At 39.8% G+C, this 12,630-nt stretch overlaps 1 protein-coding gene across 1 annotated transcript in view; it reads left to right on the top strand.

Moving 5' to 3' along the window:
* ZNF608 (zinc finger protein 608) overlaps positions 1-12,630 on the top strand; it is a 155,118-nt gene that overhangs the window by 889 nt on the left and 141,599 nt on the right. Inside the window, exon 2 of the mRNA XM_084833977.1 lies at positions 529-1,543. Coding sequence (XP_084690103.1) covers positions 689-1,543 — 855 coding nt within the window. The 5' untranslated portion in view covers positions 529-688. The remainder of the gene's footprint in view (positions 1-528; positions 1,544-12,630) is intronic.

Genomic DNA, 12,630 nt, shown 5'->3' with positions numbered 1-12,630 from the left:
TTATCTTATGTGCATTTTAAATAGAAATGGTGCAATCCCCTCCCCCTAGATAAAAAATCTAAAATGAATGTTATTTTATTGGTTCTTTTTGTGTGTTAGTGCCCTCCCCCTCCCCCAGAAATAAGCTAATCCAATGTAGAGAAAAGTCACAAAACTTGAAGGGGTCTGGTTTAAAATTACAAAATCTGTGGAATGCATTTTGGGAGGGAAGCTGTCTCTCTCTTTGTGCCTAGGTGATCCAGAATCACATTCACAGCTTGTTATTTTTTAGCTTTGTGGATTTAAATCTGAAACTTAAAGGGTTTGATTTTTTTTTTTTTTTGGTACATGGCATTTTAAAGAGTGATCCTGGATGATGGGATGCAACTCTAGGGAAGATGCTCATTATCAAAGGCTTCAATTTAACAGACCTCTCAAAAATTAATATATGGAGTGTGCTTTCTCTCTCACTTGCCTCTATATTATTAATTTCATTATATTCTGGTAACACCCAGCCAAGAAATATTCGACTTTTCCCCTTCCTCACAGGAAAAGGTGAACCTGGACTTCAGGGTATATACCCAGATATACCTGGGGAAGGAAAGCAAGAAGAGTTACTCTTTAAAAAGCCCCACGGAGATAAACGAATGTCCCGTCATCTCCAAAGGAAAGTTCGTCTGATTTTTACTGAAGAGGTCTCATCTTCAGGATGTCATTGAACACTTCCACTGCTGGCAAAGGTGTGGATCCAAACACGGTTGATACTTATGACAGTGGTGATGACTGGGAAATTGGGGTTGGAAATTTAATAATCGATTTGGATGCTGATTTGGAGAAGGACAGGCAAAAATTTGAGATGAATAATTCCACCAATTCCAAGGATTGTGGGGGTCTTGCTTCTAGTGGGGTTAATGCTACCTCAGCCTTAGCTGATGGCCTAAAATTTGCTTCTGTTCAGCCCCCTGCTCCTCAAGGGAATTCTTCACACAAAGAAACTAGCAAATCAAAAGTGAAAAGGAGTAAAACTTCGAAGGATGCTAGTAAATCTCTGCCTTCTGCTGCCTTGTATGGAATTCCTGAAATCAGCAGTGCTGGCAAGAGGCAGGAAGTCCAAGGGCGCCCAAGCGAGGCAGCTGGCATGAATTCAGTACTGGGTCAAAGTGTGAACAGCAGCCCAAATGGCAATAATAACACCACCAGCAACAATAACAACACTATTGCCTCTTGTGGAAAAAATAAAGAGGAGAAACCAGGTAAAACCCAGGGCAGCAGAGGCTCCAAGCGGGATAAGGATGGAGGGAAATCCAGGAAAGACAAGCAACTTGACCTGCAGCAGGGACACCCCAACAACAGTAGCCAAACTCCTCCCGGGCACTTGTATGGTTTTGGGGCCAAGGGAGGTTGTGCTGGGAGCAACAGCCCTTTCAACTGCACCTCCTCCACAGTGGGGGATGTGAACAAAAGTGCCCCGGATTCAGGGTTAATGGGGAGCTCTATTTTGGTAAAGAAAGAAGAGGAAGAGGAGGAGAGTCACAGGAGAATCAAGAAACTGAAAACAGAAAAGGTAGGACAAATGTGTTTTCCCCCTTACTCCATCCCTCCTTCATTGTCTGAAAAAACTTTCAGCAACTCGTGTCTACTTGTTGTGTATGCATATTGTTAAATATTTCAAACTCCTTTCTTGGTTAACTTTCCTACTCACCTACTTGTACTCTGGACTAAAAGTCATCTGTTCTAGGTGTAGGTGTTTTTTTTTTTTTAATGGGAAAAGATTCCTAAATTGTAGTTTGTATTGGTTTTGGCTTCAGCATGTTTATCTTGCAAGTCAGGAGCTTGCTGTAATTGCTGCTTGGAATGCAAATCTTTTGTGTGTTTTTACTGCCTCTATCCTACCCTAAAATAGTGGTTAGTATCCCATCTCCCCAGGTGTCAGAGAACTCACACCATCCCTATGACAACAAGGAGAGATACAAAGCAGATATTTGACTCTTCTAACCCCTTGAATTAGAAAAACAATCCCAATGAGTTCCTGGAGTCTTGTATTGTGTGTTCTTGGAATTGTGTGTGTGTGTGTGTGTGTGAGGGAGAGGGAGTGGTGGGGGAGGGGGGTAAGGTGGAGAGTCACTGTTGCTTGTACAAAAGCCAAGAAGCCCTACATAATTCAGAAACTGCCATAAGGAGTGCTTTGTCAGCAGCCATGCAGTGTGCTTATAACCTGTTTGGAATGAAGGCAGTGGGGGCAGGGAGGGCATGCTGTACTGAAACCTGTGTGCAAAACACTTCTCTCCAAATATAAGGGAACACTTTGTCCTCTGTCCAGAAGTTTTTCCTCTTATCTGAATTCTCAATGAGTTCCTGGATGTGCATTGCCTGTTTGTTGAGTAGCTGAAAAATGTGTGTGTTTTTCTTCCTCTTCACTAAAACCTGAAGGATGTTCTCTGTTAAGGATAAATAGCCTTGCATTGTAAGGGGAGGTGGAGAGAACTGGTTTCTCTTGGCTATTGTTGTTGCTCACTCGGGCAGGGTTTGGTGTAAGCAACAATTGTTCTTTATCCAGGGGACAGAAGGTTTCTTTGTCATCCAGGGAGCTATTGTTGGCTTATAATTAAGAGTCAAATTAATTCTACAGGTTGTTTAAACAAAGACAACCCCTCCCCACCCCCACTCAGGGTAATAGCTTGTGACATGATTACAGTTGTTCTGACATTATTCCTGTGCACAGTTCCCAACCTAAATTTTTAGCTGTGGGAAACTTTCTAACTGGTATATGAAGTACACAGGGTTGTTTACAGGTGTTCAAGAACACTGAAGGGGTTGGGCAGGATTGCGCGATTTGCATGTTGTTGTGTGGCTCTTGTTTTACAGCTGGTGCATAATGCCTTAGTGAAGTGTGGGTTTCTAACATCATCCCCACCACCCTCAGTACTCATAGTTGTTATCTGCTGCAACAAATATGTGTTTAATTTTAACTCCAAAATTACAGTTTGGAGAAAATCCCATTTTAATGCAGTTTAGAATGTATATCCTTCCCTCTTGTTTAAACGCTTAGTGTTTAGTTCCATTCAGATTTAGTGTGTGCAAACATGGCTTTGAATGGTCTGTTCTGAAAAAAACCTAGCTTGGTTTACTTCGTAGGTCTAAGTGTGTCAGTCTTCTGGGTTAGCAAAACGCTTCTGCTTACTCTGAAAGCTATCCTAAAATCCCATGCTCGTTTTTATTAACTCAGTACAGTAGGCATTTGCCTTTGTTGCCAATAGTCTTCAAATTGCAGTTCTCTAATCTGCTTTAACTATCTATATAAATTGCCGTAATCCAGTCTTCACAATGGTTGTGGTTAAAGAGTCAGAGCTATTTGATTGGATTCAGTGGATGCCTGGAATGTGGGAGGTACTACCCTTTTGTAACCTCCTTAGCCTTTTAATCTTTCAGCCAAATGTTCACATTCAACAATTTTGTTTAGCTGGCAATCTGAACATTTCAGTATCTCAAAGGCTGCTGTCATGGCAACAAGAGATTAGAGAGTGGTGTGGTTTTCTCCACTTTTTCTATTCCTTTTCATACCAGTCACACAGGAAATTATATGAGGAATGAATTCATATACAAGCAAGTACATTTCAGCTAGTGTAATGTAAATGAGGTAATGTGTAAACTGGGAACAAACCTGTCTCGAATAGCTCCCCCCCCCCTTTTGCCAAAGGAACACTTCATTTTAGTTCTTGCCTTTATAGAATTCGTGGAGCTTGAATTACCAGTAACACCCACTGCTGTTGGCTTTTACTGACTTTAATGGGTTCACTTGTTAGAGCCCTGCAGCGCTGCCCATTGTCTGTCACACTGGTGTGTTGGCTTACTGTCTAAAACATCCCTCAGGTTTTTACTTCGGGGAAATATTCCTTTCAGTCAAGTCTTCTGTATGTGAATGTGAAACCTTGCTGCAAAAGGATGTGGCAGTTTTAGATGCAGGATTTTTTGTTGTTGTTGAGACAACAGAGAGAGAGAGAGAGGAGGAGGAGAAGAAGAAGAAGATGATATATTTGGCAAATATAAAATTTAATCCTTCTCTGTCAGTAGCCAGATACGTGATAAGGAAAAAAATAGCATCTTAGTTTTAGCATGGATTCATCAATGGTGGATGGTCAAATCAGTTTCCACAATTAAATCCGAATTGCCTTAAAATGGTTTCCCATTTAAATTAATAATCATACATTTAAAACCTGGGCCTTATCTTGAAGAACTGTGCTGGGCACTTCTTCTTTAAAAGGACAAAACAAAACCCTCTCCAGAAAGGTTAGAGCAGATCTCAAGAGCTGTGGTTACTATTTAATTTTTACATCTAGCTTAAGTTTCAGTCTGGGGTTGGTTTATCATGTTTTTATGCTGTAGGTAACATGCTCAATTGAATCTTATGGAACCCAATTATTGTGTTCTGGTGTCATCTAAACCTTCTAAAAGATTATGTGTAGTGTAGTTGTCTACCCTAATGTGTAGACAAAGTCAAAGTATGTTTAAATTCTAAAATGTTTGTGGTTATGTATTTTCTCAGCCCATTTGGTACTTGGCACACCAGTGGCATGTTTAAATAAGGGAAAAGTGTGATTGTCAAGTTGTGACAGGTGGGCTAATAACCACTCTTGTCAGACTAGGAATATTTAAACTTTTCTCCTTTCAACATTGCCAAATATCAACTATAAGAAGTTGCAGAAATTGTTAAGCAGCATGAGTTCCTCCTGTCTATGATTAAGTTTTGCAATTTCTACTGCTGTTTCACCTATCTTCATATATGATGTCTATGTATTATTGAACAATATGCATAATAATTGTTCATTAGTCACCTTTAGCAAAATAGGTGCAGAATGTGCATAAAGACTTAGCAGAAATGAAGATTTTATAAATTGGTTTATTAACATGCAGTTGTCACTCATTCTTTAGAATTCAATTGCTTCGCCATATTTATGGATACTTGCTATGGCTTGATACTTGTGTGTTTAGTGGCTGGTTGTGCCTGTATACCGTGGTTTTCATATTTACTGTAATGTCGTAGGATTCTGGGCACATGTTTTACAAATTCAAGATTTCCAAACGTGTTCTGACTTAAATGAGTTTATGGAGAATGTGTTTTTAATATGACTGCAAATGCTACTATCTGGGGGTCACTTATTCACTGCTGGAAGAAAAAAAAAGGGCAGAAAGGTCACTGGTTGTAGTTAAAGAACAAAGTCCATTGTTGCTTGACAGCAATCTGTTTTGAAAGCTACATAAGGGATTTAGCTGTTGAAAACACTGATAACTATTGGGTGCTTAACACTGAGCACAGCTCTGAGTTCTTCATGTTGTATAGTGCTGTCTAGTAGTGTGACAGTGTTTTTTGGATCTAGGTGAAGAGGTGCTGCCCTTTGGCTGAGGAGAGCTTTCTTTGTAAACTCAGTGACCTTTCAGACCACATCCATTCTGTATTGAATTCCTCTGTAAAGTTAAAGTAACACTGAAACAATAGAGAATGGCCCGGAACATTTATAAAGCAAAGCATTTACAGTGATGAGGTTGTGAAATGTGGGGGATGTATATTTCATACAAGACATCAGTAAATTTTATTGTCTAAATAACTTCATAAATACCTAGTAAAAAGAAATTAAAGAATTGTCAGGATGTGTTGAGGTTAAGCTTGTTCTTCATATTTTAAAGGCGTTCCTGCAGCACATTTTAATTACAGGCTATATAAATACTTTTTTGGGGGGGGTAAAGTAGCATTTTATAGTCCAATAAATGAAATGTATGTTAAATGTGCTAAGCAAAAATCCTCTGTAACCACAGAGGTGTTCAGTAACCAGATTTCAAGTAACATGGAATGTACCATCTGTTCCTAGTTTCCAATACAAAAAAGGAGCTGAATAAACTGATTTGCTCCCATTTTTACTCTTTTTTTCAAATGTTCACCTGCAAATTTGTGAAAATGCTGTGAATGGCTAGAATTCAAGAAAGTCAGGGACAATATATGCTCATACATATTTTTCAACCCACTCTACTTTTAATGACAGCTTAGTTTGGCACTGAAGAATTGAGAATAGGGAATCAACTCCAGCAGACAACCACAATGAGGGTCAGTTTTTCAAAGATCTCATTATTTAGCAAGTGTTTGAATTATTCTGTCAATTTCACACACACACACACACCCCCGAGGTAAGAAAGCAAAAGGAAAATAGGGAGGGGAAAAACTCCCAAAGGATCATTTTAATACCACTTATCAAATTGTATATGATAAAAGCTGTTCACTAAAAATTCCAGGAAACATTGTCTTTAATAAAAAGGATGAAAGTAATAGTTTTGAAAGATAAATTTCTGAACGGTTAGGCAATAGGATTCATGGCTGCAGATTATGCACCTTGGATAAAACATCATCCGGCCTTTGTTTGAGGTCTGTTATTGAAGCTAATGACTGGTCTTGTGCCGCCTTGAGATAAATGGCATTATCTCTGAGTAGGCTGACAGGAAACAGACATGTTAATGGTGAAACTGCAGGGAGGATCTGCTGTAGTTCTGACAAAAGAGTTAAGCATGGACCCCTGGTTGCGATCATTAACACATAATGCATTCCTGCTTTTCCTGGCAGGTCTGTGATAATTGGAAAGCTACTTTATCAACAATTACTTAAATCATAAAACTGATTCTCCAGTATCTCTGCATAGAAAAACTTGTGGACCTCTTGTCAAAAAAAAAGCAACACTATTTAAATTGCAAGAGTTCTGTGTGCAACTGATAATTTACAGGAGAATTGGTGGACTTTATTAAAACACACAACCTAACCTTATTGGAAATTAAGCACATTTTTAGCGTTTGGGAAATAATATAAGAATATCACATAGCATTATGAAATGAGATCAGCCATCTGATTAGCTATAATCTTGTTCAAAAGTGTCAGTTTGGGTGAGAAGAAAGTTGTATCTCCATTGCATGGGCGGGGGAGAAGCAGGGAAGAAATTTAATTAATTGGTGGAAATTCCATGGTATTGTGCAGGGATAAGGGTGGGTACTTATATTTCATGAAGATGAAAGTCTGGAAACTTTTAAGGTCTGTACTGGTGTGACCCAGAAGCTGTATAAATCATATGCAGGTTCACACCTTTAAACTCTATTTTAATTAATCCACAATGATTGCCAACCTTAGTTCTATATTTGAACTAACAAATACTGCTTAGAATTTCACCATTAAAACTCCACTCAAAAACCTACCCTTATATTATTTATGCAGCTTGACAACACAAGGAGAATAATAATTATTATGTATTTATAAAGCAGTTCCTTAAGTGTTCAAAGCACTACACACACTTTATCTCAATAATCCTTAGACAACTGAGTTAGCCTATATTACAGATGGATAGGGACATCAGAGAAATACAGAATGGAATCAAATGATTTCGGATTTCTATGAATCCAACACATAGATTCCACAGCAGACTGCCTTTTCCCAAGTTGCATGGATTCCGCAAACTGTTTTTTAAAAACTTTCTGGAATTTTACACAAATTTAGTTGTAGAAATATCTATATATAGATATAGAAATATATATATAATATATACACACACACACACACACATATATATATATATATATATATATATATATATATATATAAAAATGTGCAAAACCCCAATAGGATAAAGTACAAAAATGCACATTTGGGGAGGGGGGAACTTGCTCATTTGCATAAGTGTGAATTTGTGCAAATTTGGGAAATTGAAAAAAATCTGATTCCACCAACGAGCGGACGATGGAATGAAAGACAGATTTTACAAAATGGATTTTACAAAAGCCGTACATCACTACAGGGGGAAGAGTGAGGGTGAGAAATTGTGGCTTACCTTTAGCCACCCAGTGACTTAATGGCTGAGCTGAAATGGGGCATCCAGTTCAAAACTCATGTTCTTAACGGCTATGCTACATAAGCTCTGAGATACCTAGAATATAACTTTCTTTTCATGTGTATTAAACTCATGGGAACATAGGAAGTTGCCTTATACCATCAGGCCACTGGTCCATCTAGCTCAGCATTGTCTATATACTGACCAGCATTGGCAGGAGCTCTCCTGAGTTTTCAGGCAGGAATCTTTCTCAGCATTATCTGGAGATGTCAGGGATTGAACCGGGGACCTTTTGTATAAAAAGAATGTGCTCTACCCCTGAGCTACAGCCTTTTTCCAAATTAGTCCTTTGACTAATTATAATTCCCTGATTCTATATTCATAAGCATCATTCCGAATCCTGATTGGACACAAATTCACAGTGAAAGAGCAGGAGGAGGAAGGGGGAACCCTTTGGCAACTCTTTGGAAAGCCCAAGAGGAATTATTCTGCCTGCATATGTCCTCCTTTTGTGCCTGCACATTCTGCTTTCTAATGTACTCCTATTCATGTTGCATATGATCAAGCCAACTGATAAAAATTCTCTCTCCCCCAAAGCACCCCCCTCCAGAAATGGAGTTGATCTGTTAATAATGTTGGTAATAGTGATGAGCTGGGATTTGGAATTTTTCTCAGATCAGACGTCTGAGCCTGCGTGCATACAAACAACTCTCCCAATAGAATTTGTTTGCCTTAAGCCGGGAACAAGCATTGCTCTGTAGAAATGCTGTAAGTTTACCCTGCCCCCATCATAAACAAAATACCGTCTTTTCTATTGACTAAGCAGGGTTTGTGATATAGTCATATATACCTCTTTGATATCTGTGAGAAATGTGTTTTTTAACCCATGGTTTAATTTTAACTAGAAAATTTTCCTGGTAAACATTTGCTATAATAAATGCACCATTGTTGCTTTCTGTCATTAAGTTGATGATATCTGCATAGCTAAAGGTTACAATAGGATGATAGTTTCCTCACTATTAGTTCAGAAGATGATGTCCTTAATGCCATACACGTGTTGATTTTTTCTAGTCTAAATGTTTCAGTTTCCATTACAGAAGTCCCAGATGTGAGTAGTGACTGGGAGCTTTTGACTACGAATGGGTGATATAGGTTACAATAGGATGATAGTTTCCTCACTATTAGTTCAGAAGATGATGGCCTTAACGCCATATATGTGTTGATTTTTTCTAGTCTAAATGTTTCAGTTTCCATTACAGAAGTCCCAGATGTGAGTAGTGACTGGGAGCTTTTGACTACGAATGGGTGATATCGGCCTCTAGCATGGTGGGAAATGTGAGAAAAAGTCTGATAAACCTACAGTTGAGACAACATTATACCAGCCCTGGGTCCATACAGTACTTTCCCTTCTAATGTGTATGTAGGTGGGACCACTTCTGCCCCCAGAACTCTGCCTGCTTTGGGCACTTAGGTTGTGTTTAGACTATAAAATCAGCAGTTTATGATTATGTATGTATTTAAAAAATTATACCTTGCTTTTTCCTCTCCAAAAAAAAGAGGTGTTGCTCAAAGCAGATTACAAAATATAAAAGCATAAAAAGTAGCCAATCATTAAGATTAGCAAGCAGTAAATAAAGTTTAGCAAGAACAAAGTCAAGTGTTTGTTTAAAGAGAAATGTCCTCAACTGTTGGCAGAACACAGGTAAAGAAGAAGGCATGAAAACATAAGCACGATTCTGAAAGATCAAGCCAAAAGACCATCCAGTACAGCATTTTGTTTCCATTAGCAGCTAACCACAAAGCCTGGGGAAGTAGGGAATAAATGCACTAGCCCTCTCCTCTTATACTCAAAGAAATACTGGATTTGTACATTGAATTTCAATCTAAATGTCTTGGCTAATAGGTGTTGATACCCCTTATGCTCCATGAATTTGGAAGCTGTCCTCCAGGTTTCCCCACCATCTGAGGTAAGGTGCGTGGTGACCAGAGAAAGAGCCTTCTCAGTGGTGGTACCTGTTTGTGTAATTCCCTCCCCAGAGAAGCTCACCTGGCACCAATGTAGTTATCTTTTTGTCACCAAGCAAAGATGTTTTTATTTTCCCAGGCTTTTAAATATATATTAATGTATTATTTTTAAAAATAAATTGTTATGGTTTACTTTTATTTTATCTTCTTTGTGTAAACCACCCTAGAAGTCTGCTGAAGAACAGTACAGACATCTTTTAAATGAATGAATAAATTTGTTCATCCTTTTAAAAAGCCTTTTAGGGAAGAAACCTGCTCTCCCTGATGGACTTTGGATGCTGTGGACCTTCTTTCCTGCTCACAGCAATTCTTTCCATTCAGTGCTGGAGCTTTCTGCCAGCAGTGGGGTTGGGGCCAAAAGTAGTGCAGTGGAGGGCATGTCCAGGGAGGCCAAGGATCCTAGGCCCTTTTCTTCCCCTCACCCCACTGTTAATTCTAGAAAAGAGCCATGATATTCTGCCACAAAACCAGCAAATTGTGTTGGGGCACCTTAAGAATTAACTAAATTTATCGTGGTCCATGATCTGTGGTAGCAAGAACCTTCATCATTGCATTGAAATTCCTAAGGAATCCCAAATTTGCTTTTAGGGCAGAATTTGTTTATTTAATGGGAGCTGCAGACTAAAGCCCAGTCTGCACACATAGTAGAATGAAGCAGCAGAATGAGGAGGTGATAGAATGGACTGCATCACTTCACATTGGAGGTGGGAGTGACAGTTTTGACTGTGTTAAAGATCTCGTAAATCGAAAACCAGCACAGCTGGTGAAGTATGTTTGCTCTAAAGTGCATGCTTTCTCTTCTCCCTTTCCTCATTCCAAGGAACATTTCAAATGTGGCCACTTTTGACCCCTCCCCTCCTGGAGCCCCCCGCAAGCCACACTCGTACTGCCACCACACTAGTAAATTTGGCAGCAGCAGCAGAAAATTGGCAGCTTGCCACCAAATTTTGGCAGCGGATTGCTACAGAATGGTAAAAAGGAAGGGTTTAGTTTGTTTACAAGCTACATTTCCCTTTGTAGCAGTTTGCCTCCAAAATTTGGCAAACTGCCATTTTTTTTGCCACTGTCAAGAATTGGAGGGGGGGGGGCAATGGAGGCTACATGTTACCTGTGGGCTCCTTCTTGCCCACTTCTGGTGTTGACCTACATCTGGGCCCAGAGTGACTCTTCAGTCAGTTTAAACCAGAAATTGAAATCTCCGAGAGGAAAAATATCCCATTCATACTTCAGATATTTTTTTCAATGGAAGTACATACTAATTAGATTAACAACTTGAAAAATAAATGTTGTCTTAGTAAGTTCATTTACAGTGCAATCTTATACTTGGAAGTAAGTCCCTTTGAATTCAATGGAACTTATTGTAATTACATGTAGGACTGTGGCTTAGGCTGAGATAGTAACTGACCAATCCTAAGCTACCTCATGATGGGAGTTTTTGTTAGGATAAAATTGGGTTGTTCTCAAACTCCTTGGTGCAAAAGCAGAATAAGAGACTTGCTGGATCAGATCTAAGGTACATATTGAATGTTTTACTGTGATCGGCTTCATCTTGATAAGATGGGGCTATTGTTGGTAAATGGTTTGTCTGATTTAGGAGATGATGTGGGGCTGCAGTCCCCTTAGGGTTAGGTTAACAGTTCGTGGGTGCTATTAGATATGGCCCTATGTGTGGAGGTCTCACTGTCTTCAGTGGCATGAAGCACCCAGTGATGTGGATTTTCAGTTTGCATTGGAAAATTTTTGATGCCTTTGAGCAGGGATGAGCAAGTTCTGACCCTCCAGATATTTTGACTTGCAGGTCCCATCATCCCTCACCATTGGCTGTGCTGGCTAGAACTCATGGGAGCCGTAGGCCAAAATTTCTGGAGGGTCAAGAGTTGCCCATCCCTGCCCTGGAGAGATCTAATTTAGTTTGTTTATTTTACTTGGATTTTGTAAACAACAAAGGTTAAAAAAGTTCCCTATGTAAATTTTTGTCCCAATGCACCAGCAGTATTTGACCTGAAATATTGGGGGGGGGGGATTAAATCACACTTAGGACACAATCCTATCAGGATAGGTGGCCGCCTCCAAACTTGGAGGCGACCACCTATCCTCTGCAGGGCGGGAGAAGCATGGAGGGGATCATCTCTTCCATGCTTCAGCTGCCCTGCATTTGCAGCTAGACAGCCGATTTCAGCTGTCTAGCAGTGGGAAGGTAGAGCGGGGGAAGCGGCTGCCAGACGACGCATAGGATGTGTTGTACCGGTATTTCCGCCTTCCCCACCCTGGAATGCCCCCAGGAACTCCCTGTTTTCACTGCTCTGCACTCTTCTTCTGAGCGCGGGGCCATTCCAAGCTGCCTGCGAGGCACTGCGGGAGGGGGGGAAGGTCAGTTCTCAGGGAACCAACCTCAGAGGGTGGGCTCCAAGGTCGGTTCCCAGAAACCGACATATCCTATGGCTGTCTAGCGTCCATAGGATTGTTCCCTTAATGTGATTGAAATGTTATATTGTGTAGACATTTTTATTGGAACACTTGTAAAAATGTAAAGACAATAGCATCTAAGGTCTTTACATCGCTTAAACTTTTAAAAAAACGCAAAAGGTACTGAAAACTGTTGAGGCAGTAGTTAATTTTAGCAACCCAAGGAAATGTGCATGATATGCTGACAACCATTCATCTGTTTGAACAGAGTTCAGCCTCTTCTACTAAGGTTCTGGGGGCACCTTCCGTTTTTCTGTCACTAATTATTAGTTCCACTTCACTCTGAGACATGTATGTATTTCAA

Source organism: Heloderma suspectum, chromosome 2 (genome assembly GCF_057233095.1).
Source record: "Heloderma suspectum isolate Gila_16-S chromosome 2, 16-S_ref, whole genome shotgun sequence".
In the NCBI taxonomy this organism is placed as follows: Eukaryota; Metazoa; Chordata; class Lepidosauria; order Squamata; family Helodermatidae; genus Heloderma; species Heloderma suspectum.
This window is presented reverse-complemented; position numbering and strand designations above follow the sequence as displayed.